At 37.0% G+C, this 24,533-nt stretch overlaps 2 protein-coding genes across 2 annotated transcripts in view; one reads left to right on the top strand and one right to left on the bottom strand.

Annotated features, from left to right (window-relative positions):
- Positions 1-13,448, bottom strand: part of CAND1 (cullin-associated and neddylation dissociated) — a 29,491-nt gene extending 16,043 nt beyond the window's left edge. The window contains 11 exon segments of the mRNA XM_089163739.1: positions 1,981-2,063; positions 2,139-2,189; positions 4,767-4,890; positions 4,979-5,136; positions 5,229-5,343; positions 7,360-7,489; positions 7,651-7,816; positions 10,388-10,598; positions 12,064-12,233; positions 12,357-12,459; positions 13,260-13,448. Of these exon segments, the coding sequence (XP_089019865.1) occupies positions 1,981-2,063; positions 2,139-2,189; positions 4,767-4,890; positions 4,979-5,136; positions 5,229-5,343; positions 7,360-7,489; positions 7,651-7,816; positions 10,388-10,598; positions 12,064-12,233; positions 12,357-12,392 (1,244 nt within the window). The 5' untranslated portion in view covers positions 12,393-12,459; positions 13,260-13,448.
- A 7,885-nt stretch (positions 13,449-21,333) lies between these two features.
- On the top strand, positions 21,334-24,411 carry LOC149008943 (protein BEARSKIN2-like). Its single transcript, XM_089162954.1, has 3 exons — positions 21,334-21,588; positions 22,575-22,852; positions 23,499-24,411. Exons 1-3 carry the CDS (start codon positions 21,426-21,428, stop codon positions 24,144-24,146), a joined length of 1,089 nt encoding a protein of 362 aa, XP_089019080.1. The 5' UTR covers positions 21,334-21,425; the 3' UTR covers positions 24,147-24,411.
- The last annotated feature ends 122 nt before the right edge of the window (positions 24,412-24,533 follow it).

Below are 24,533 nucleotides of genomic sequence, written 5' to 3'. Positions count from 1 at the left end.
AAAATGCAGGAAGGTATGAGAAAACCTTGTAACTTAACCATACAAATTATATACAACCAGGAGGGAGCCCAGTGAAATGTTGGTTGAGAAAAACCAGGGAGGCAGCAGCATAATAATTGAGGAATATTCAAACATACATCTTTTAGTTGGGACAAGGCTTGTTGTTATTGTATTAAAACATATATCTTTAAAAACGATATAGTTGAAATGGCGACGAATTAAGTAGGAAGAAAATTTGGAAAGGACATGATCTACTTGGCAGGTATAGATTTGCTACCGATTGTTGCAGAAACTATTGAACAAATAAAACAAATGCAACTAATATCAACTGAAAAACTTAATAGTTTACAGGACAGGATTCACGTAATCTGTTCAAGGATCAATTGGAACAGATTGAAATCAGGCAGTGCACACAAAGGAAAGAACTAATTTTTAAAGCTCCAGGATTTATAACTAATTGGTGACCCTTGAAGAAGATGTTCAAACTTCAAAGAAACAAGCCATAATCCTCAGAGAAAAACTCAAAAGCCTATCCTCATTCCCTCAAAAAATTTGGGGACTTGATGTTACATGCGAATATTTCCATGGATATTTTGGATTGAGAGTTTCAATATATTGTTCTCCTTTATTAGATTTATGCAAAGGAACATTACAGTAAACACATCACCTGTTTATGCTCCAGCTAATAGGAATTGTTACCTGCACCTTATAGCTTAAGGTCTAGGGTTTTATCCTTCACCTCTTTATGATCCAAGAAATTTTCAGGGAAACTTTTATTTTACTCCTACAATTAATTTAGAACATTCATCAGAGCCACTAAACGTCACAGGCTCCTGTCACAAATTCACTGAACACCTATCTCGCATCCCAGGAGCAGATAAAGCTTCCAAGCACAACAAATTTGATACAGCAGACTAGCCCTTTGTTGAAGATAATTCCAGACCGGATCTTGTAAGAGGTTTTTTTTCTTTAATATTGCTATTTAAAATACATCTCCCACTTGTAACAATCTTCAGTGACAACGCCCTCCAATACTCACATTGAATGTCACTTACAGAACTGATGACCATACTTCATTGGACAACAACATAGAAAAAGGCTATAAAGCCAGCAAGATGCAGACTGCAAGTAACCTACAAAAGCAACCAAGGAGAAAAAGAGGCCAAAATACTGTTCAGTGAACAGTGTCATTGCCCCGTCTTTTATTCAAGTAAGAATATACCAAGAAGACTTGAGGGGGCCAAGATCAAATTGAACAGAGCTTTAAGCAACAGGATTTGGGAGTTCATATTCTAATTTTATGGTTGCAGCCTTTAGTAATATTTATATTTATTAGTTTCTATTTTTATTCCTTGCATCTTGGCTGTGATCTATAAAGCCTAGTTTTTTATTTTAGTTACCTCATATTTCTTGGTCATATTAGTTGCTACTTCCAGTGTGTAATTGCCGAGCTTTACCAGAATTACGACTTCATTATGGAATTTTTATTGATTGCTTGCTTGCTTACTTGCAACTGTTTGATCTGAGAATGACTCAGTTCACTTTCAACAGCTGAGACAGCTGTGGGTGAGGCCCAAGGTCGAGATAACCTATCATCCCCATCTCCCCTTCTTATCCTTTGTTCTTTAAATAGGGGGAAGAAAAAAGAGGTAACTAAAGTTTCAGTTATGCGACTTGGTCATCCTAATTGTGAAGATCTTGGCTACAACCAATCTCTCACTGGTGTCCCTAGTTCAACGTTAACTTTTGCATTATAACTGGAGCACTCCAACTTTGCTAATAACCCCACCAAACATGCACTTACACAACCTTGGCTAGACACATAACTGCCCTAGGATGCATAAAGGCACTTATTCTGGGCATGGTCGCCATGCAAGGTGCACAAGTGGTAGCATTCTATTCCCCAAATATTTTGCTCATCGATCAAAGAATTACAAGTAATACAAGTTCCATTCAATATTTTAAATAGAAAATAATCACCTCGACTCATTTATATCCATTTGTCCCTTCGTAACATTTCCAGTTTGACGTAGTAGCTCAACGAATGTATTAAACACATCCATCTGCAGCATAATGATATCCAAAAGTCAACCACAAATGCAAAAAAAGATATACAAAAAAGCATTAAATGTAATTACCTTTACATTTTCTTCTCTTTCTTTAAACCTTTCTATCAATCTAGGGCATGCCTGCACAATTGGAGAAACATCGATTATCACCAGAATCATGTCACAAGAAGAACACATCGTTTTCAGGGAGTGATCTTTAGAACCAGCAAAGTGTCAGAAACAAGGTAAAAAAACTGGGAATCTGACATGGTATCAGTCTCTGCTAATACAGAATTGGCTGGAAGACTAGAAGTTAGAATCAGGAAGAAGCAAAGATCTCCAATTTTTTTTCTTTTTTGAGATTTTGATAAGGTAAACTTGCAAATCTTACTGCGAGTAGGGTTCCTTGATATTCTGCAATAACTGACTAAAATAAAGAAAATATGACCATAAATTAAGGATCAAACGTGAAAAATGAGCAACTCGAAAGTAAATCAAAGGAATCAAGATGAGGGTAGTTTGGTCCCAATTCATATCAGCTGACTGACCTGATTTCATTCCAATTCTTTGGAACCATAGCAGTAGCAGCTCCAAAATATAAAACTGTAACACCGTGGAAGTTGAAAACCTAGATATGTCTTGTCAAGAAATGCACTATTTACCACTTTAGTGGTAACCACATTATGGGTCCACCATAGATTATATTTATTTTATTTTATTTCCTTAGCTCCTATTACGATATGAGCTTCTATTTTCTGCACTTTCTACTTTATCTAGCTTGACTAGCAAGCAATACTTAGGGAGATTTGTTCCTTTTCCTTCCTATTTCTTGGGTAGCATTTTAAGATAATAATATCTGAAGATATTTGAAGATCTTGTAACCAGATCAAGGGATATTCTGAAGATCTCTCTAATTGGAAACTTTCCAATGCTAAATATATTGTCGAGGGGAGGAGCTGCATCTTGCACAACTCTCCATTCCCTCCTTCTCCACCACTTCTTCTCATTCCTTCAGCTCTCTAGTTATCTTAAGTTTAATTCTGTTACATGCCTAAAAGAGGGAACTTACTCCCAAGGGTACTTTTGCAATTTACACGGAGAAGTTTAGTAACTTTAAGAGACCAAGCACCAACATGGAAACCTTTCCAAGAGAGACTCCACGGTAGGAATTAAGATTCAAAAACTATCAACAGGGCGAACTCAAATCCTCCTACACACAAGGCCTCCATAGTTGGTAGCCATTCAAATTCAAGAACCATGGATGGATAGAATTCAAATCCAAGAACCGTAGATAGGGCGATTCCAAATTCAAGAACTACAAATGGGAGGATAAATTCACAAACAGTTAGAAGGGATCGTAATAAAGGTTCAAATCCTCATTCCATGTAGAGGGGAGATAATCCCCAATCAACTCAATCACAAATCCTCCATCAAACTGTATAATTACTGCATCAATTTCAAAGAATAACGGAGTAAAATTATCACTGGATCAAGGAAGTCAGTTGTCAAAACTGAACCACACTATATTGTTTTCCATCTCCTTTCTTTCCTATGCTCCATCATTCCTTAGTACCATTAGGTGTATTAGATGTCAAAATGATATTTTTAGTGTATTAAGGCCTTCAGTTTAATGGTTAATTGTGAAATTGATAAACAACAGTACATCTAGGCTAGTGGTTTGAGACTCAAGACTAATTTATTAAGAGGTCTCAAATTCAAGTCTACCAAGCATAAAAAATAAAAAATAATTAAATATACATATATACTGTAATTGTATCATTGTTGGGTCTAATAAACAATAAATAAACTATAAAAGGGGCAGATTATAAAGCATGAAAATTTTTGAAAAGAGGTCTTAAATTCTAAGTCTCTGATACATCCATTTCTCATGTTATCACATTATCCATCCTACTTTTCTAGCTGGATATCCGTATTAACATCATCATCTCTATGATGACCCTTTATACACGCTTGCCACCCTCTCTTTGCAAGAAACTTCCAGAATAGACCTCTAAGGACTCTGCCAAAGGCTTTCTCCAAGTCAGTGAAAACCATATAGAGATCCTTTATGTCAGTTTTCCATCATCCACCATAAATATTATTGTATAAAGAGCTCAAATTGTTGAAGAAATAAGGGCAGGATCCTACAAATGCAACAATTAAAGAGGAACCACCAATAAGATCAGCCTCCATAAAACTCAAGTCCAATTCGACAAGGAGTCAGCCAGAATAAGCCTAAACCCTAAAAATATTCTCTTTTGTTGACAAAAAATAGTAATCTGATCCAGTCAATTTCAATCCTACTACACGGAATCAATTATCTAATTCTGGATCCCAAACAATGCCCCACTTGTAAAACCCTACAGTTGGGACAGGCCACTTGTCACCTAACCTATCTGAACACTGGCCAGATTGATCAAATCAAACCTCTTCATGAGACAGAAATTGGCAGGTGCTGTCATGGCAGAACCTTTCCAAAACTTAAGAACAGGATCATGGTAGTTCTGGATATTATACAGCATTCCATTCTCTCAATAAGTTATTTAACCCAGTTCAAAAACCCACAGCTCAAAGCCTAAATATAAACAGCATTACTTGGTCAAACTTTACCTAATCAAATCAAGCAGAATTTACACAAAAATAACAGCTTGAGTAGAGAGGGCTGCTAATCCCAAAACTCTAGTACAGAGCAAAAGAATGGTTTCTTTTATTAAGTACCTCCTCATACAGCTTAGAAAGCATCTCTGGACGGGACACAACTATGGCAGCTAAACATTTGGCTGCTGCCCTTCGAACCTTCCAGCTTACATCCTCATCATCTGTATACTCATTCGCACTCTCACTACAATATTACAGGACATAAGATTAGAAGCAAATAAAGATGAGATCACAATCTACATTCATCTGGAAAAAAAAAATTATGACCATACTCTTCTTCCTCATCCTCATGGCTCTCATCATCAGTATCTTCCTCCATGTTATCAGTGAAGTTTGGATCATAGCTTAAGAAGTCCAGAGTAAGATGCAAAATGTCATCACAAAAGGAAGAAATATCCCTGGGGCATCTGAGCAAGAAGCTTTCAAGCGCCTATAATATAAATAAAACAATTAAAATCAATGCAGATTCAACAATTCAATTTCCAAAAATATTCATGCTACAGGCATGTTGACAAAGAATACCTGCAAGCTGTACTCACGAAGTTCTTCATCATTTTCTGATGCACTTGTACAATAATTGATAAGCAAAGGAACAGTATCTCCAAGATGTGGTCCAAAGCGATATCCAACAGCACGACTGGAAAACCATAATGAGCACGATTTGTTGTTAGTAATTAACAGTTCAGCATAACAAGTCCCAATCACTTGTTAACATTAAATTTAAAAGCACTGAAAAGCAAGAAAACTTAAGGGCCTATTTGGTTACATGAATTCAGAGATTTCAAATCTTTGGATCGTGAATCTGAGCTTTATACCCGTTTGGTTGTGAAATCTCTAGATTCATGAAATCTAGAGATTTAACTTTTTACACTAAAAACGTGAATTTGTAGATTTATGGGTATGGGGTGAAATCCAGAGATTTCATTGCTACCATAAAAGCCCTAAACATTTGTGCATTCACAAATCACGTCAACCCAATAGTTTTTTAGGATGAATCCACTGATTTTATTCCACAATCAAACAGTAACTTTTATGAATTATGACTCCATAGATTTGAAATCTCTAGACTCATATAACCAAACAGGCCCTAAGGAAATTCATGAAAATGAATTGAAGAAATGTCATTCTATCTCAACAAAATTCACATATTTAAGCTTATGGCAAATTCTGTTAGATGTGGGTCTGTGTCTATGTTGTGATTTCAATGCTGAATTTCCCTATTGGGAAATGTCATTTGGGGGCAAGCAGATCATTTATCATAAAGAGGATGAGCTTCAAGAGAAGGATTTGAAGTTCTTGCAGAGTGGAACCATGCAGTACAAGACACGAGATAGATCTTCTAAAGAACCAGGCTTATTTTGAATAAGCCAAATCATTGGGACCCAGCAGATCCATTCTTTTTTCTATTCAAAGATCAGCCCTTTGTCTCTGTGTTTTCACATTGAGAATTCTTTGCAGATCAAGAGATGTCAAAGGGGCTTCTTACTTCACAAACAAGAAACTAAGGCGTGAATTTGCCAATGAAAGGTAGAATTTACTGTAAGTACATAGACATGGCAAAGATCCCAAAAAAAGGCTACACCATCAAAAGACTGCAAGGAGGCCAAGAGGGTCTAGGGACACCTTGATATATACCTATGCATCAAATGAACATCCATAGATGGTGAGGTCTTATGCTTACTTCATACCCATTAAAAAATGTTAAGACTCTTGAGAATTATGGTATTACAGCTGCATATCAGTAGGATTGCAGTACAAATCTGCTAGGAGTCTTTCTACTCCAGAAACAGAAGAAAAACCGAAGGAAGTACAAGAAGAAAAAGAACAAGAAACAGAGAATAGTGGTAATAATGCTTTATTATATTTGCAATCATTAGACCAGACTAACAGTTCAAGATAAACCTGAAGCATAAAGCTTTTGAGGTATCCAAAGATTTCAACCTAAACAGAGTGAGCAGGAGCAGAGAGAACACAAATCCAAATGGTGCTTGGAACTTTTACTTTCAATAAACCCCTAAATGAGAATAAGATTAAAGATCCTATATGTCTTTTGTTTTTTACTTTATTCCACCAGTTTTGAGGATTCACATGTTTGAGTTATATGTCAGATGGATCCTGACTGAATGTCTATTTACAAATACAGCTTTTCTTTCTAATTATTTTTATCTTCTAATACAACAAAAATTGGGAAGAGGCAGGGAGGAATGAAAAGTTAAATCATAGTTAGTGATTGAAAATATACAAATAAAAGAAAACTACATGTTCTAAATGCAATAATGCACCCAATGGGAGTCAGTTAGTTTCAAATATGGCAATACAAATTCTGGCAAACCTTAGAGGCAGTGGATGTTTGGAAGATTTATGCATAAGGCCAAGGCTCCTGGCCATTGCCAAGATTCGCATTGGGGCCATGGGCCCATGATAACTATGAAGAAGAGCAATAAATAATGCAGCAAAGAATAAATAAATGCTCTAATAATTTAACATAGCAGTTACATATTCATAGTAAAAAATTCCAGCAGAAAATTTACTAACAATTCTTATGGATATGATGTGTGGTCATATAACTTCATATGCACCACATGTGAAATTATCAATAAAAAGAAGGGTGGAAATCATGCACAAATTCAGAGGCAAATGCTTCATCGCTTACCTCAGCGCTCCAATCATCTGAATATTTGTTCTAATCATTTCAGGCTTTGGGCCCTTATTTTTTAAGAGCTCAACAACTGCAACTGTGGCTTTTGCCAATAAATCATCCGACATACTTGAAGCAAGAGATGCTAGAAGATAAAAAGATTAATTAATTTAGATATCTCGATTGCTTAATAATTCTATATTTCTAAGAAGCTTCATTTAAAAGAAGGCAGTTTTTAAGATTGAGAAGGGAAGGGAACAAGATCATTATAGTCAGAAATCATTAAACAAGTCGCTATCTTCTCACCAATACATGAAATAGATTTCTTCCTGACACTGGCCGGGTTGGAACTCAATTGGGATAAAAGTGAACCCAATAGGAGTTCATGGTCTGCTGTCATGAGATTCCCAAATCTATGAAGCACGTCACACAAGATGTCAAGACACTCGCACTTAATCTCAGTGCCCATTCCCTGTACAGGACAAATTTTAAAAATAAAATAAAAACCAGGAAAATTGAGAGTTAAAGGGGCCAAACAACAAAGAGGAAATTCTCTTAAAGCCAAAATAATAGCATTTAGCAAGTTCACTTGGCATGGAATAAGGCCTAAGTAAATGTGATGAAGTATCCGAACCCTCCCAGTCCAGGACCAAGTGGAGGGCCAAGGAAGCCACCTAGGGATGCCGCCCAAATTCCTTTATCTTCAGTTTTAATTTGCTTACTTTCAATTTCAATTGCTTTCTTTGAATCAACTCGATATGGAAGGGGCAGAATTTTAAGACTGCTCATGTGAGCAATATATTTTGTATGTAAATTCCTTCTAGTAGAAGCTTGTGCTTGTACAGATTAATTATAAGACCTACTAGCTGTTAAGTTCTATTAGTATTGGACTTGGATACAAGTCCAGTAGGAAATCCAGCCCTTAGCATGTATAAATAACCCCCCTCCACTTGATGGGAAGAGGCAGTTCTGATCATTGAGTAATAAAGCTTCCTATTTGAGCACTGTGTGTGATTAGTATTGAATCAATCAATTAGTTTGAGGATTTAAGTAATAGCAGGTCCAATTTTGCCAATAAGTATGAAGAATCATCAACCATAGAATGTTCTAAGTAGTAGTTCTAACTTCTAAGTGAAGTCCAACTCAGATCCTTGACGGTGGAAGTAGGAGAAAACATTCGAACACCATCAACAACAGCATCCCACCTACAACCAGGCTACAATCAAGGTCCTAGACAGGTAGTACAGGAAGCCTCCTTAACTCATCCCCAAGAGCTTTCAGTTTCTGTTCTCAAACCCTAAGTCTCTAACCTAGGTGCACATACTCTCACTCCCACCTAAACCTAGTTCAGCCATAACTCCCTAACTTAACCCCTGTTTAAACTCATATTTTAACCAACAGTTCCTCATCATCCCTCTCACCTTCAATCCAATTTCAGCCCTATCCCTCCATTCTTGTTATTGTCACCCTACTTTCACTCCAAAATCAAGAAACCAATATCTACCACTCTACCCCACCAAAACCATTGACAGTTGAAGAGATTGTTCTAAAGAACAAAATATAAATTCCTTTCAATTTTTATCCAATTTCCTTATGTTTCTGTCCCATCTCAAATCTACCCCATCTCACCGAAAGACCCAACACACCAAGGATAACCATCAATATCCCATCAAACAAACCAAACCCAACCAGGAAATTAGAATAAAATTATTATGAACCAAATGGAGGAATGTATTGTTAACCCCACCGATACACCCTACTATACGGAAACCTAGTTTTGGGCCTGGAATTCAAGTCTATCCCTAGAGAACCCTGAAGCAGCAGCCTTGTTCGAGGAAGGCTGCAAAACAGTGAAATTTCTGATACATCTAAAATAATGTTTCCGTCAACATGACAAAATCTCACAACAGATTCCAAAAGGGGTTCATCATAACACAGAAGTTAACCATTTTCCAAGAGAATTGTCCAATCCTTGTGGAAATTGAACTATGTCCGTATATTTTGTCCAACTTAACTTCACATTAGAACCAACTGAATCAAGAGTTTACCAGTTCTCTCTGCAATCTTTATCCCAAAAAATCCAAGCAGTCCAGCGGGATTCATCTAGTATTGTGATAAGCATTGGCAACTTTTCTGGATCGGTCCAATTGGACATTGGACTACATTATTTTGATCCATTGGCAGGTTCTCTGGGCGTTGCTGGGCTTCTTGTATCTAAAGGTTGTTTTTGGCCAGGTCCAAGGGGGGGATTGGTTATTGTGTTAACAATGGCCTCTCTTATTAGCCCACAAGTTGGGAATTGAAAACGGGATTGAGTTTTAAGATGACTCATGTTGGCCCCATGTAAAGTTGCCAAGTTCTAGCATGCCTCAAATAGTGCTGATTGGAAAGCAAGAATCCATGTAGCTGACCCCTTTTAGTTGGGACAAGGCTGCTTGTCGTTGTTGTCCAAGTTAGTTTAGAAAGGTTAAGAGTCACTAGTAGAATCATTAGGAGATTTATATATGGCAATGTAACCAACACACTTTAACTATTTTAGAGTTATCCACCCAACCTACATACAATTTACTATGGAATAAAATGATTTAGTATGGTTATTGACTTGTATAGCTATCTTTCTCTCTATACCTCTTGTTTTCTTCTCACCAGCACGCTGCTATCTTTCTCACACTCCCTCATACAATCTTGCTTCTCTTCCTCTATTTTTTCAATCTCCATTAATTATGGATTATATTCCATTCTCTCTTCTATCTACACCTATCAACATCTCAATTTTGCTAAATTTTCTCCATGATTGAACCCATCAATTGCAGCTCCATCATCAATCTGCATTGTGCATTTTATTTTATTTTTTTAAATTTTCATTGTGGGCTAAACATGTACACAGGAACCACGTGACCAGGTAGTATTCTTGGTAGTTCAATTATCTTTCCTGACCAGGCATCATGAAAGTTAATAAGCAACAGAAAACCTACAAACAATATGCTTCTTTGCTTGCCAAATCCCAAACAATGTGGCGAGAGAGAGCTAAATCCAAACTTACAGAGACAGTTATTCCTTTCACTAATTGTGGAGTAAGACACACCAAAACACATTGTGCAACAGTAGGGGTAGCGACTTCTGATACTATTGTCTTCAGAGCTATACTTGCACTGTCACGATGCTGGTCCTTGCCATTTAGCAATTTAACACACAGCTTTTCAGTCATTTCTCTAACCCTAGGCTCAGAAACCTTCTTCACAAGAGGTGCCAAACTGCATGGAAACACAGGAACAAGCAAAGGATTAAATAGCATTTAGAAGTAATATAAAGACTATAAAAAACAAAAATCCACGAGCTAAAATCACCCTACAAAAGTGAAATGATTCAAATGAGACAAACATGCAGATGAAATTTCTTGCAAATACGAAACTTTTTTCTATTGTAGTAACACGTAGATCGCTAAGTGATGCAATAGTAAATAAAAGGCGGGCCTTGGTGCAATGATAAAAGTTGCTCCAATGTGATCAAGTGGTCACCAATCTAAATGTAAAAACAGAATCTGCAAAAGCAAGGCTGAGGCTGAATAAATTTGAAGTGCAACTAACCCCCCCCCCCCCAAAAAAAAAAAAAAAAAAAAAAAGAAAGAAACCTCACAATGGTGGGAACCTTGGGCACTGGATATGCCCATTGTAGATTGCTCTACAGTGCAAAGCCATATGACCCCTACTGGCTTTCAAAAGTAACATTAAGACCGAGAAATGCCAACAAGCAAAGAGAGCTGAAGACATAATCAATGACAGGAATGTAGCTAACAAAGGCTATACCGACCGACCCCAACCATTAAATAAGTATGAAAGCTCCAAGGTCTCAATGATCTTTGAAACTTATGTTTAATTTAACCAAAATGTGAAAGTCAGGATCCATGTAGTCAACCTAATTAAATTGGGATAAGGCTAAGTTTGTCATTGTTTTTGTGAATTTTGGCATTTGAAACACTGGGCAGTCTGAGCATGGCGACCCGCAACCAGGATCAAAGATGAAGTCAAACAGACAAGAACCACTACAAGAGAATACTAAAAAAAGAAGGTGTAACAATAGCATGAGGCATAATGTATGCAGCCTTACCCCTGCTTTCACACAAAAGCTCCCTCCCATATTGAATTGTGACCATTTCGTCACAACGAAGCTATCTTAACCATTGCAACAAGGGCCACTCTCAAGAAAATACTAAATTTTACATAAGATTATAAGAATTGACCAAAAAAATTGAATTCAGGCATGTTGGTGTTGGACACTAGCTTGAAAAATCTAATGGTAAAAAAGCAAAGCTCATTACACTATTAAAAAAGGATAGTCAGCAAATTCATTGGCTATAGGATCATGAATCTATGGGATTGGACCAAAGCACAAAGGGAAAAATGTACTCTGCAGTAACAATACAGTTGAGCAACAAAAGCAACTGCTAAGAAAAAAGGTCTGTGCGTCATCGAAATAACAGGATGAACCACTTAACTGAAAAAATAGACGAAAAAGATCCGAGTGAAGAGGCTACAAGTCTACAACTATTGTAAAGCAATACAACCAGCATGCAATGCATAGAATAATCGTAGAGGAAATATATAAACACATAAAAGTCAAAACGGATTTCCTAAAGCCGCATACAATTGAATAAATAAATAAGGAATGGCATAAATGATGAAAAAAACAGAAAAAGGAAGAGGTAAGGAATAGTCAAACCATTTCACAGCCAGTGCAGAAACATCACCAGCTGCATCATCAAGCTGCTGTAAGACGATATTTGTAAGTTTTATCTCCATGTCCGCATCAGCTTTAAATCCTTCTTTGCTCAACTCATTCAGTAAATCAGAAGTTGCCATGTATCTGTAATCTTTATCCTTACCCGTCATCTGCAAATATACTCAAGGAGCTCAAAACACTCACTCCCTTAATAACTCAATTCCTTCTAGTGATACAACAATAACTTGCCAATTGGGGGGGGGGGGGGGGGTGAGAGATTCTTCAGGAATTACCTTTTCCAATATACTGTTCATAGTTATGTTTGCCATTCTTAGTGACTAATAAAATGAGAAAAACCTGTGTCTGGCAAAGGGACGGGCAGTTCTATCACCAAACCTGAAAAGGCAAAAATTACTATTAGCAAGGGGAAGAAACTTGTATTTTAAAGTGATATTCATGAGTAGCAAAAAAACATCGGACCAAGTTTTCCTTTCACATTCACCCTGGGGGTTCCGATGCACAGGGAAAGATAATTGGGAGGTAATGTTGGGACCGTACTAAAACCCTATAGGGGTTCGTGAACCCAGGATGACATGATAAACCTTAACTGCGTGGTGAAGGCAAACAGAAAAACAATCAGAACTTTCTCAGAATTTTCTCCCCAGCTCCTTGAAGTTCCAGACAAAAAGAAATAACGCATAAATGTGAAAGATAAATTGCATAAGAACTCAACATGCACCAATGATAACAGTCTAAGGCTTCTACAATCTACACAGAAGATCATAATTAAGCAAAATTTCTTATTTCTTTTTTCTCTTTTGGTGGATTAGAGCGGCGGAGCCAGAGGATATTAATCCACCAGCAATCTGGCGGGTATTCTGTCATTTCAATCGATATTTACCAAAACAGTGGACAGTTGAACTATGGCACAATAGCATAAGAAACGAAATAAAACCCTACGAGAGAAAAAGTCCGCTCAGCCAAAACCGAGCGTGAATTAAATCCGAAGTTTAACTAAACAAATTAAAGATTAGACGATTATTTTTTGCCCCCCTTCCTGGTATAGTGCACACATTTCCATCAGAAGCACCAGAAATCTTGAGCAACATTGAAAATAATCACGAAACTAACCTAAACGTCAAACGATAAGAAATCGAGCGCAATTAATAAAAGAATAACCTATAAGAATAGCTTACCAGGATAGTGAGCTCCAAAGTACTCGGAAACGAAGCACAGAAAGAGTAAAACCCTAACTTGCCTCTCCCTCTTGATGCATTCGAAGAGAGAGAGCTGACGGAGTGTTGTTTATATCTCTGGTAGATAGAGATGGAGACCACCGGAACTCCAGAAGAAGGTGGAAACTGGAAACGGCCGGGTACGATGAAAAACCCTCAAAAGAAAAAGTATCGAAATTCGTAAAAGAGGTATTAATTTATTTCCTTGTTTACCAAAAATAATAGTAATAATTACTTTTTTTCTTTTTTCTTTTTTTCTTTTTTTTTCTTTTTTGGTTGTTTCAAACATCTGAGATTTCAAATCTATACCAATCTATGGGGTTATAATATAAAATGTTTGGGGAAATGTGAATCATCCTAAAAACTTATTTGCTCGACATGGTTTGTGAATGACAAGAGGCTTTTTTGAAATCCCGTATCACCAACAAATCCAACAGTAAACGTGAAAAATATTTTTTTACCATAGAAATCCGCGACAAACCAAACCTAGCACGGGGCAAATAAAAAAACCCAAAAAGTAAATAAAAAATATTTTTTCTACCATAAAAATTTAAAAAAATTACATTTACCAAATAACCATAGATTTATATTTAGCTGTAAAAGAAAAAGAAACAAAAAAAACGACTTGTATTTATATGAAAATTAGTATTTTATATGATTTTCATTAAAAATATTCATTATAAAAGGTTGTGAATAAAACTCTATAAACATTTTTATTATAGTATAATGAATATAATTTTATATTATTATTTCTAATGAGGTGATCTAATAATATCAATACTAATGGTTGGTAGAAGATAGAACACAATTTTTTAAATTACCAATAATGAGATAAGGACTCTTTGGGCATCCACATTACATAGATCAAGAAGCTAAGAGTTAGACATTAGTTTAATTATCTAACAATGCCAATGACGTATCATTCAAACCATCCATGCTACATAGATCAAGAAGCTAAGAATTAGATATGAGTTTAATTATCTAACATCGCCAATGACATATCATTTGGATTAAAGAGTAAATCTCACCATTTACTTATACATTAAATTATTTAAAATCAAAATTAAATATGGATAAACAAATATCTCAAAAGAGGGAAGTAACTACCCTACATCTATAGTGAAGTTAGCTACTACATTTAGAGCTACGACTTGATACCAATCTAATTATGTTGTTGACAGGTGCAATTATCTAACTTGCCCCATAAATAAGGAATACACATCATGTTATCCAAACCAATCAAAAGAATATATATATATATATAAAAGTCACCCTCACCTGCTAATGAATACAAATACATGGCTAATGGAATTTATCCCTTTTATCATCACTATAATTCCCACCCCCCCCCCCCCCCCCCCCCCAAAAACAAACACATGGCCCCCCCCCCCAAAAAAAAAACATAATTTGGAAGGCTTTTTTTTGAGTCCTTCGATTCAACAGATCCTCTAGAAATTTTACACATAGGGAGTCAAAAAACACACCCACGATAAAAAGGGGGTGGGGAATATAGATATACACAACATCCCGGGATATCGGATTTTTGCCGGGGCTACAAAGTTCGCCTCTCGGGGAATATGCTGGTGCCGCGGAAATAAGAGGCTAGTTGTATGTGTCATCTATTATGAGAGAGATTTTCCGCATTGCGGGCATCGGTTTTGTGGGATGCCGAGTGCTTGGTTGTCGCTTCCCCCCGTGTGCGTTGATCCCGTGCAAGGCCGGCCTCCGGATGCTGCTTCCGAGATGGAGTCCGGCAACTTGTACCTTGGCTAAAGCAAAACCATCCGTGGTTACAATCCCGAGCTATGCCACCGATACCTGATCTATGTCTTTCAGAGAAGAAGGATCTAATTTGGAAGAGCTACACCATAGTAAATTGATGATATTGGTGGGAAAAGGAAGTCATCTAGAAAGTAGTACAAGATTCAAAAGTTATGATAGCATAAGATAGAAAAAAATAGTTTACCAAAAAAAAAATATAAAATTAAAAATAGCTCCCATGAAAAAGGAAAATTTGGACTAATTGATTCATGGGGTGATTCATTGATCTTGTATGTTTTGCAATGGACTTGGGCATATTTTGTTTACTACCCAAATTTGTTTATCACATTAACTTTCAAGTCTGGATCGGCAATCTCGACTCTATGCTCCCCAAACACTTATCAACCATGAATACAGGGGGGACATAAGGTTCCATTGTGGGTCACACCACTCTTAAATCTTTTATGTACTTTTAATTTATGGGCCTCATATAATTTTGTAGTTGGGAAGTGTAAGGCCAATACAAAGTGAGGCCTACTTACAAAATTTAGGTAAATTAATAAGAGCATTGAAATATAGATAACACAATTATAAGTAAATTATATATATATATAGGGATTAAAATAAAGTAGGGGTTAAAATTGTGGGAGAAAAACTTGAAAGAAAAAAGGGAAAAAGATTTTGTGGGAGAAATTATAAGAAAAAAGATAGATATAAATATGGGATAAACACTCAATTTATCATAAATTAATTAAAAAATCAATGATTATGACTAGATATAATAATATTAATGGCAAAAATTTAAACATCCAACTAATAAAACATAAATTTTAAATGCTATTAATAGGAATCAAAACTTTATGAGAATATTTAAGGATTAAAAAAATAAATAAATGATTACGATTAGAGATAATAAAATTGATAGCTAAAATTATGAACGATATTTATATTCTCATTAATAGTAATTAAATTTTAGGAAAAAAATTTAAGGATTAAAAAAAAAATCAATGATTGTGATTAGATCTGATGAAATCAATGGTTGAATTCTAATGAGATTTAAATTGCTATTAATAGAATCAAAATTTATGAGAAATAAATAACAACTAAAAAAATATATGTTTTATGAAAATAATACTAGAAAATCGTGAGTGAGAAAGATAGATAAATAATTTGAGAGAGAGAGGAATAATTTGAGAAAGAGAGTAAATATCTGATAACTGTGGAAAAGATGTAGGAAAATTCCAGTGTCTATTAAGTACTAACTACTCAAATATTTTGTGAGACATGTGAGGAAGAAAAAAACAGCGAAAAAATATGAATAAAAAAGGAGATTCATGAGAAAATAAATAGGAATTAAAATATGAGAGAGAATACAGGGAGAAATTCATGGATCGTGAGTTAGTTTTTAATTATAATTTAACATTTCATTACTTAAAATTGAAAATTTAATGATAACCATTAAATAATTAAATAATGATTAAGAATGACATTTGTACCGATCATCTTTATTTTTAAGTTTGGGAGGGGGCAATAGTGATATTTCACACTAAAGTGAGAAAAATTATGAAAATACATAGGAAATTTTAAAATTTCAAAATTCGAGTCCCCCCGCCCCCGCTCCAACGTGACTCCACCCTATACAATACTTGATTTTTTTTATTTATTTTTTTGTGGGGGGGCGGGGGATTATAAACATCCAGCAACCGCAACGTGGAGCTTGGCCACATAGTCAACATTGTCCATGACTGGCCTTCCTGGCTAGATGGTCCACAACAGTGTTGGCCAACCTAGAAGTGTGTCTAAGAGAATAAGAGACAAAGTATAAGTTCAAGTGTACAATATCAAACACTATGAGACTAGCCTCCAAATGGGCTGCAAAATGGTCTCCTCGAGGACTCAAACCAGGTTCGAAGCAATTTTTGTTTTTTTTGGCCAAAAGGTCCAGGCAATCTAACTCAACTAATACCCAATCCATGCCATGCCATCTCCCATAGCACGTAACATCGCAGATCTCATGCCTAATGCTTCACCAACCAACACAGTAGCATGACCGTGCAGCTCCAATATGGTCGGTAATGGTCCCTTGGTAGATCTCTCATTTAACGCTTCAAGTAACAGTGACTCCGACACCGCCATCTTAATAGCTCCGATATGGTCCCTTATTAGTGTGAAGCCCAAGCCTTCCACGGGCTTCTTCAGAGAGCATGCAACATCCAAATTATTTTATATAACGTTCCTTGTTGTGGCAGGGCCCAAGGGGGCGTGGGCAAATGCCTTAGTGGTTGTATTGGGGATTAGGTTGATGCCTTATTGGAATACCACTCCAATTCCGGAGGGTGTCAACGGGCCCAACACCACCGGGGTGGTGGTCTAGTGGTCTCAAACTCACTCCCAAGTGGTTTGGTAAACTTCATGTCCCAGGTTCGAATCTCCTCTGCTCATCTGTTTCTTGTATTGGACAGTTGTGTGTTCTTTGACCTGGCATGAGTCATATCAGCATCTGTGGATTATACTAGGCCTCTGGTGGGGTTCCGTTGACGGGGCCAGTGCTTGCGCAGGTAGTGCACAGGGCTAATGCTTGCATAGGCGCACTCGATAAAAAATCCGAACATTGCATAGCGGGGGGACGCTAGGTCACCGCTACTGCATCCCCTCTTTTCTTTACCAAAAACAAAAAAATGGGCCCAACCCGACTTATCCTTGAATCCTAACCCTACTTAGAGATTTAAAATAAAAATTCAAATCCTATACAACCTTTTTATGGTTTGAAAATCTTCGATCTTAACCCGACCCTATCAGGGTTTCTTTAAGCCCGGCCCGTCATGATTGACTTTGATTGGGTTGGTTGGCCCTGATCAATATCATGATTTTTATCCTATACTTGTTCAAAGTGTTAATATAATAATTTAACACACTAAGACTCATTTTCTTATTTGGAAAGTATGGGTTTAAAACTTAAATACTTAACAACATGAAATTTGTAGAAATAGTTCATAACCAAATTCATTTTAAAAAATCCAAATTAGCACAATTTATATCAAAATGTACAATCGTACATTGGAGGTTATTAACAAAGACGATGATGGCTTGTTGGTGACACCTTATCATGAGAAATAGTAATAGAGAAAAGGAAGAGCAATGATCAAATTCTAAAACCAATTAAAGTTGAATAAAATTAGATCAAACTAATACAAGGTCAGGTAGGGCCAAGGGCTAAACCCGAACATGACCCGACCCTATAAGGGTTGATTAACCAGTAACAGCTCGCCCTTTGGGTTGAAAAAATAGTGTTCAAATTGATTCGGTCTTAAGGCGGATTTGAACCTATTCAATCTAACAGGGTTTTATTGACATCCTTACCAACTCCATGAATTTAATTAACATAGGGTCAGTTAGGATTGAGTTGAATTGGTTCGAGAGTTGAAGGGTTGATTAATTTATATAGGGGGTGTCAATGGTGCGGTTTGGGGAGGTTTCAGGTTGGCCTAAAGGTTTCGCGCTGAAAAACACCTAGCCCAAACACGGCTCATTAGCAAAATAACGATTTCCAACCGATTTTTTGTGCGATTTGGGTTTAGGCTAATTAACGGTTTAGACTCGGTTGACTAACGGTTTATGGTGTGCAAGAAAAAGAACAATAATAAATAATTAAACATTCTACAACAAAAGCCAAAATTATACGAAAAACAAAGTTGCTATTGGTCAATTTCCATTAAAAAAATCCACCCATTCTATAGAAATTAAAAACCTATATATTAGGTAATATAATGTCTATATATATATTTATTTTTGTTGGTAAGAGACTATATGATATTTGAATTAATGCATCATTTTTTTAATTATCTATACCAACTACCTAGTGTTAACATAATGTGATTCAAATACTATTTAATGTAAAATTACAAAACCTTTCGTTTGTTTTTCGCGATTTTTCGTTAAGCTTTTTGCCAAAGTGATGTAGGGCCTCTAAAAGCTCCGGCCAAACCGGTCCGCTATAGCCTCCACCGACCCCCGCCCGCTCACTGGGGGGGGCCCGTTCCGTCGGCAACAATATGTGAAGCATGAGCCATACTCAACATAGTTGTATAATGAATTGTAAACTTTAGTACATCTCTTTACTACTTGTGTATTTGTGTTCTCTTTGCATATTTACATTAGTTTATATGAATTTTCCAAACTTCCGTTTTGCCCGCATATAGTTGGACATGTGCCAATTATAAACTTTAGGTTAGGTTTGATGTTTTAGGTCAAAATAACACCCCCAATGTGTTTATTGGCCTCAAATTAGGTTACACATCAAATTTCATGTCAAAATGACCCCAAATACCCCTAAATATCCATTTGTCATCTACCCTTAATTGTTCTTTGGCGACATTGTAATCCCGTGCAAACAACAACCGGTCGACATGTCGAACCTTGATACCAACTACCTAGTATTAATATGTGATTAAAATACTTGTTCGTCTAGAAGCTGATATTGAGATCACTTGAAGAGCTCTCCAACCAGTTGAGTTATTTTGATCCATACACACAAGAGGTCCGGACAGGGGGACCGGAAAAGTCAAATCAACCTAGGCAACAATAATGGTTCTTGAAGAGTTCTCAAGCGTTATGAATAATAGTACTATAAAGTTCTCTTTCCTTTCTCCATGTTGAGGTATGTTTATATAGTTTTGACGCATTCCTTAAATTCCGGACGATGGAAGAGTGTGGAGGATAACTCCTTCTTTTTATATGTCGTTATGCTGACTCACCTCCCAAATTCTCGGAATAAATTTCACGAGTGTTTATGCGTAACTAACTCTTCTTGACTTAGTCAAGAGAGTCCGAAAAATGCTAGAGTTGGATATAGACATATATTTTTCCCAAGTGTGGCACTTCTCCAACGAATAAATGAACTCCAAGAGGAGGTGTCTCAACCGAATTAGGCCCTCGGGACCTTCTTCAAGGAAGAAATCGGATAACCAAGAGAGGTGCATGTGTCCCGAGTGAGGCACTCGGGACCCTTTATGAGGGAAGAGATGCACCTCCCTCGGGTTGGTGCATCTCTCCCGAGGGGGGGGGGGAAATCGGGACCTTATTTCCCCACAACAATACTATTTAATGTAAAATTACAAAACGGATTGTAAAATGGACTATAACAGGTTATGAATTGGTTTCGGGTTGGTGCGGGCTCCGCCACCATCAGCCCAAACACAGCCCATTAAGGTTCGGTTTAGACTGGTTCACGCTATAACGAGCCGGTGCAGTTCGGACTACAAATTGACACCTATAAATTTATAACAGACTTGCCCTTTGAATTGAAAAAAATGGTGCCTGGATCCAGGTTCATGGCCATCTCTATGATTTTTTGGTTTGGTAAACATTTTCTTTTGGGGACAAACTCGACGAATTTAATTAGGAAAAAGCAGGCCGACATGAAGCTTTGAAGCTTTGATGTGAATACGAGAACGTTTTTTTTGTTTTGTAATAATGTCAATACCAGGACTGAAAAGTCGTCAAAGGCTAAATTTACAGAAATCATGGCAAATTGGCAACTTTTGACCCAAGGATAATCCCATGCTGGGACCCATTAATGGGTTGATCTAGACCATTCAGATACACCACATGTGTGTCAAGATTTCTTTATAGAGATTAGCGTTACACGGTGGTCCCTCCGTGAGACACATGGTATCAGATTCAACTTATGAAACTACCATTTTCCATTGCAACCATGAACCAAGTAAGCAGAAATTTGTAACCAATCAGAAATAAAGGAAAGCGTATATCTCAATCAAGTGAATTAATCTGATGCCATCTAAAAGTCGTCCCCAGTCCCCACATGCCCAAGCTCAACCTATGGCGGCTGCGTCTCCAACTATTTATATTATTACAAAAAAGAACCAATTTTTTTTCTATATCCAATTAAGTCATATAATATATTTTATTGAAATTATTTCGGCCGTCCAACAAGTAGCGAAAATCCCAATAACGTACTCGTAGCTGTTTCCAAGCCTTACTTCGGAAACAATCAAAATTCCTCATAACTATATTAATTTTTATTTTATCGGGATCATTTATTGTTTTAAATATTACAAATTTAACCAATGAAAAAGATGAAAAAAATCTAAAATTATCTCCCGAGTCTCATTCCCATGAATTGCTTTCTACGATATCTTTTGCCCGATCCGCCGGCGACGTCACCGGCATCAACTTTTGACATCACATTCTTCTGCAATGCACATGATATATATAAAAGCTTGTGACAACTTGTACGTACAATTGATAGCTTGTTAAAGCTTTCAAGGTTCATGAGCTCGTTCACTTCAGACTTCAGAGAGGAACATACAGCTTAGGAGACTGTAATCTGCTATACTGAGTTGTTTGATGGCGTCTGCAAACGGTGGAGTTCCACCGGGGTTTCGATTTCATCCGACAGATGAGGAGCTTCTTCATTACTATCTTAAGAAGAAGATATCGTTCCAGAAGTTTGATTTGGAGGTTATTAGGGAGGTGGATTTGAATAAGATGGAGCCATGGGACTTGCAAGGTAACGTGAATTGCTTACATGAAGTGTAAACTATATGGTTGAGCAGTGCACCTGCCATGTAGATTGGAGAGTGTTCTTTGCTATATTGAGTTTGTCTTTCTGCTGTGTTTGAATTGCTTGTGAACTCTCTCTCTCTCACACAAACACACAGTTTCTCTTCTGAAACTACTTCACAGTTTCACTTAGCAACTGGGGTGGACAATTCGAAGGTGTTTTCTCAAAGAGATTTTGAAAATGGGTATTTTGTCTTCCTGTCTTTGAATTACTCGTGAACTCTCTCTCCCTCTCTCTCTCTCTCACACACACACAAACACAGCTTCTCTTCTGCATCAAGTTGACAGTTTCATTGAGAAACTGGAGTGCAAATTAAGGATCAGAGTCACCTTAGGATTCTAGGAAGTAAATTCCTGGATTTATTCTTCCTCAGTTATGTCCATAATTCACTTCTATTTCCAAAATGTTTTTTCCCCCTCCTTTTGGGGGTGTTTTGGGGGGGGGGGGGGGTTGGAAGCTTTATATTAGGGATGTGGGGATGAGCTATTACATATACCACAGGTAGAGTTGAAGCCATGATCTTTTTACTAAGAGGTGCCGATCATACTGACTAAGCAACCCTTCAATGGTCAAATTGGATAATTTAATTTACCCTGGTGATATAAGCTTATCTCAACCCTTTGCTATTTCGGTGGCAAAGATAATGTAGAGATTCTAATCGTTGGATATAGAAATATGTATTTGGATCTATATTTTCTAACCTCTACTGATGATTTCTCAAGGAATCAGTAATGTATGTAGTCAAGCTGAATTCTCAAGCTAATGAATTTTTTGTTCAAAGGAAACGAAATTAAGAATATGATGGGAAATGAAGGTGGCTAATTGATAGAATGAAATTCCATGAAAATAAAAAATTGAATTATGAATATAAGTATGTGTATGATACTTTCTAATTGATGTGTTTTATATCTTTTCTATCCTCCCTTATATAGAGAGATGCAAGATAGGATCAACACCACAGAATGAGTGGTACTTCTTCAGTCACAAGGACAGGAAGTACCCAACTGGTTCAAGGACGAACAGAGCGACGAGTGCAGGATTTTGGAAGGCAACTGGAAGAGATAAATGCATCAGGAACAGCTACAAGAAGATTGGGATGCGAAAAACCCTCGTCTTCTACAGAGGGAGAGCTCCTCATGGACAGAAGACTGACTGGATCATGCATGAATACAGGCTTGAAGACACTGATGATTCTCAAGGCAACAACAGTGTAAGTTACCACGAACCCAGTAATTACAATTGCCATTGTGGGCTAATTCAGAACAAGTCTCTCTCTTTCTCTCTGGTTATCAGATTAATGAATAGTTAATCATATATAATGTGCTAATGTAGTCTTATTGATTAGTACCAAAACATGTGTGCCAAGTGTATGGCATCTGATGTGGACATGCAAGCCTGTACACTTGAAGACAGGTTCTCTTAAGGTGGAATCAATAGTTTGACTAGGTATAGGTTCTTCAGTATCCTTGCTCTTGTGCATGTGAAGCCAGTCAAAAGAGAATAAATTCAAGATAAGATACGAAGATAAGTAAAAATGAAGTCATGTAATTAGGGATCTTGATTTAGTGGTCCTAAGTCTAAACATGTGAGATCCAGCAGGGAAGATTAGCTTATTTATACCATTTTAAGAATCAGATCTTAAATGCCCAGCCAATATGTATCTTCTGGGTGAAGGTTGAAATGTAATTGAAGTGTCTCATCGATTGAAATTATGTTTTGTTAAGTTTCTATCTTCCCCAACACCAACATGGCAGCATGCTGTCTCTTATATGAGTCTAACACTAACTGGGCTCAAGAAGAACTTTAATGCAAATCAATGCTGACTACTGCTTCTCGCTTTGTTTCAAATTATATAGGAGGATGGCTGGGTAGTTTGCAGAGTTTTCAAGAAGAAGAACTTATTCAAAGTTGGAAATGAAGGTGGTGGCAGTAGCATGAACTCAGATCACCAGCTTAATAACACATTGAATTCCAACCATAACCCACCTCGGACACTCACCCTCAGAGAGACCGAGTACCTGCGTCGACAACACACTCATGGTAGCAGCCAACCGGGGTTCGACCTCTACAAGCCTGACCTTGCTCTCCATTACTCCCATATCCCAGCCCCTCCTTACTCCAATTTACAACCTCAAACCCTTCTCCATGACTTGTCCAATCTTCATTCAGACACCACCACCAACCCAACCATGATCAAGAATCTCTTGTCAATGCAGAGAGAATGTGACAGCGGCGGCAGTGAGAGCCTGGCCGGACAAATACATTTTCAACCTCAACAAGCTTGTGAAGCAGGCTTAGAGGTTGGGAGTCTTGGGACATGTGAACAAGCTCAACAAATGGTGGGAGGTAGAGAAGAAGGCCTCAGTGACTGGGCTATTCTTGTAAATTCCCATCTTGGTCAGGAGGATTCAAAGAGGTTTGCAGATGCAAATCCTTCATCAGTACAACAAATCAATCAGCTTTCACTCCGTGGAGAGATGGACTTCTGGGGCTATGGGAAGTAAGAATAATGAACTTTTGGATGTAAACTAATCCAAAAATGTTTTTTAAAAGAATTTGTCAAAGATAACTTGTCTGTTATTAATTTTTTTGGGAACTAATGAAGAGTGGCTCTAAGCTTCTTTTCGTGTGGCTTGACTCATTTGATTTTTTCTATTTTGTTGAATAGTGTGCGTTTGTTTTCTCTGAATGATTTCTTGATTCAATGTATAAGGAAGAATCTGTTGAAGTGTAAGATTCTCATTCTCCAGCTAATGCGTTTGAGTATGATTCTGTGTCTTTTATATGTCAGTTAACTTTTGATCTTCAGTTGTGTAAGATTCTCATTCTCCTCCTATGTTTGACAAATCTTGTTTTTACCAGTCAACTATTGAACTACCAATAAAACAATT

Source organism: Hakea prostrata, chromosome 7, assembly GCF_041222555.1.
Source record: "Hakea prostrata isolate BN-2017 chromosome 7, UWA_Hpros_2, whole genome shotgun sequence".
Lineage (NCBI taxonomy): Eukaryota > Viridiplantae > Streptophyta > Magnoliopsida > Proteales > Proteaceae > Hakea > Hakea prostrata.
The sequence above is the reverse complement of the archived record's forward strand: the minus strand, read 5'-3'. Positions and strand labels throughout refer to the sequence as shown.

What these genes read in the sequence shown, in the direction of transcription:
- LOC149008943 (XM_089162954.1), top strand. Translation starts at nt 21,426, where the DNA reads ATGGCGTCTGCAAACGGTGGAGTTCCACCGGGGTTTCGATTTCATCCG. An exon ending in GGAGCCATGGGACTTGCAAG is followed by an intron (nt 21,589 to 22,574) that starts GTAACGTGAATT and finishes TCCCTTATATAG; the next exon opens with AGAGATGCAAGATAGGATCA. An exon ending in ATTCTCAAGGCAACAACAGT is followed by an intron (nt 22,853 to 23,498) that starts GTAAGTTACCAC and finishes CAAATTATATAG; the next exon opens with GAGGATGGCTGGGTAGTTTG.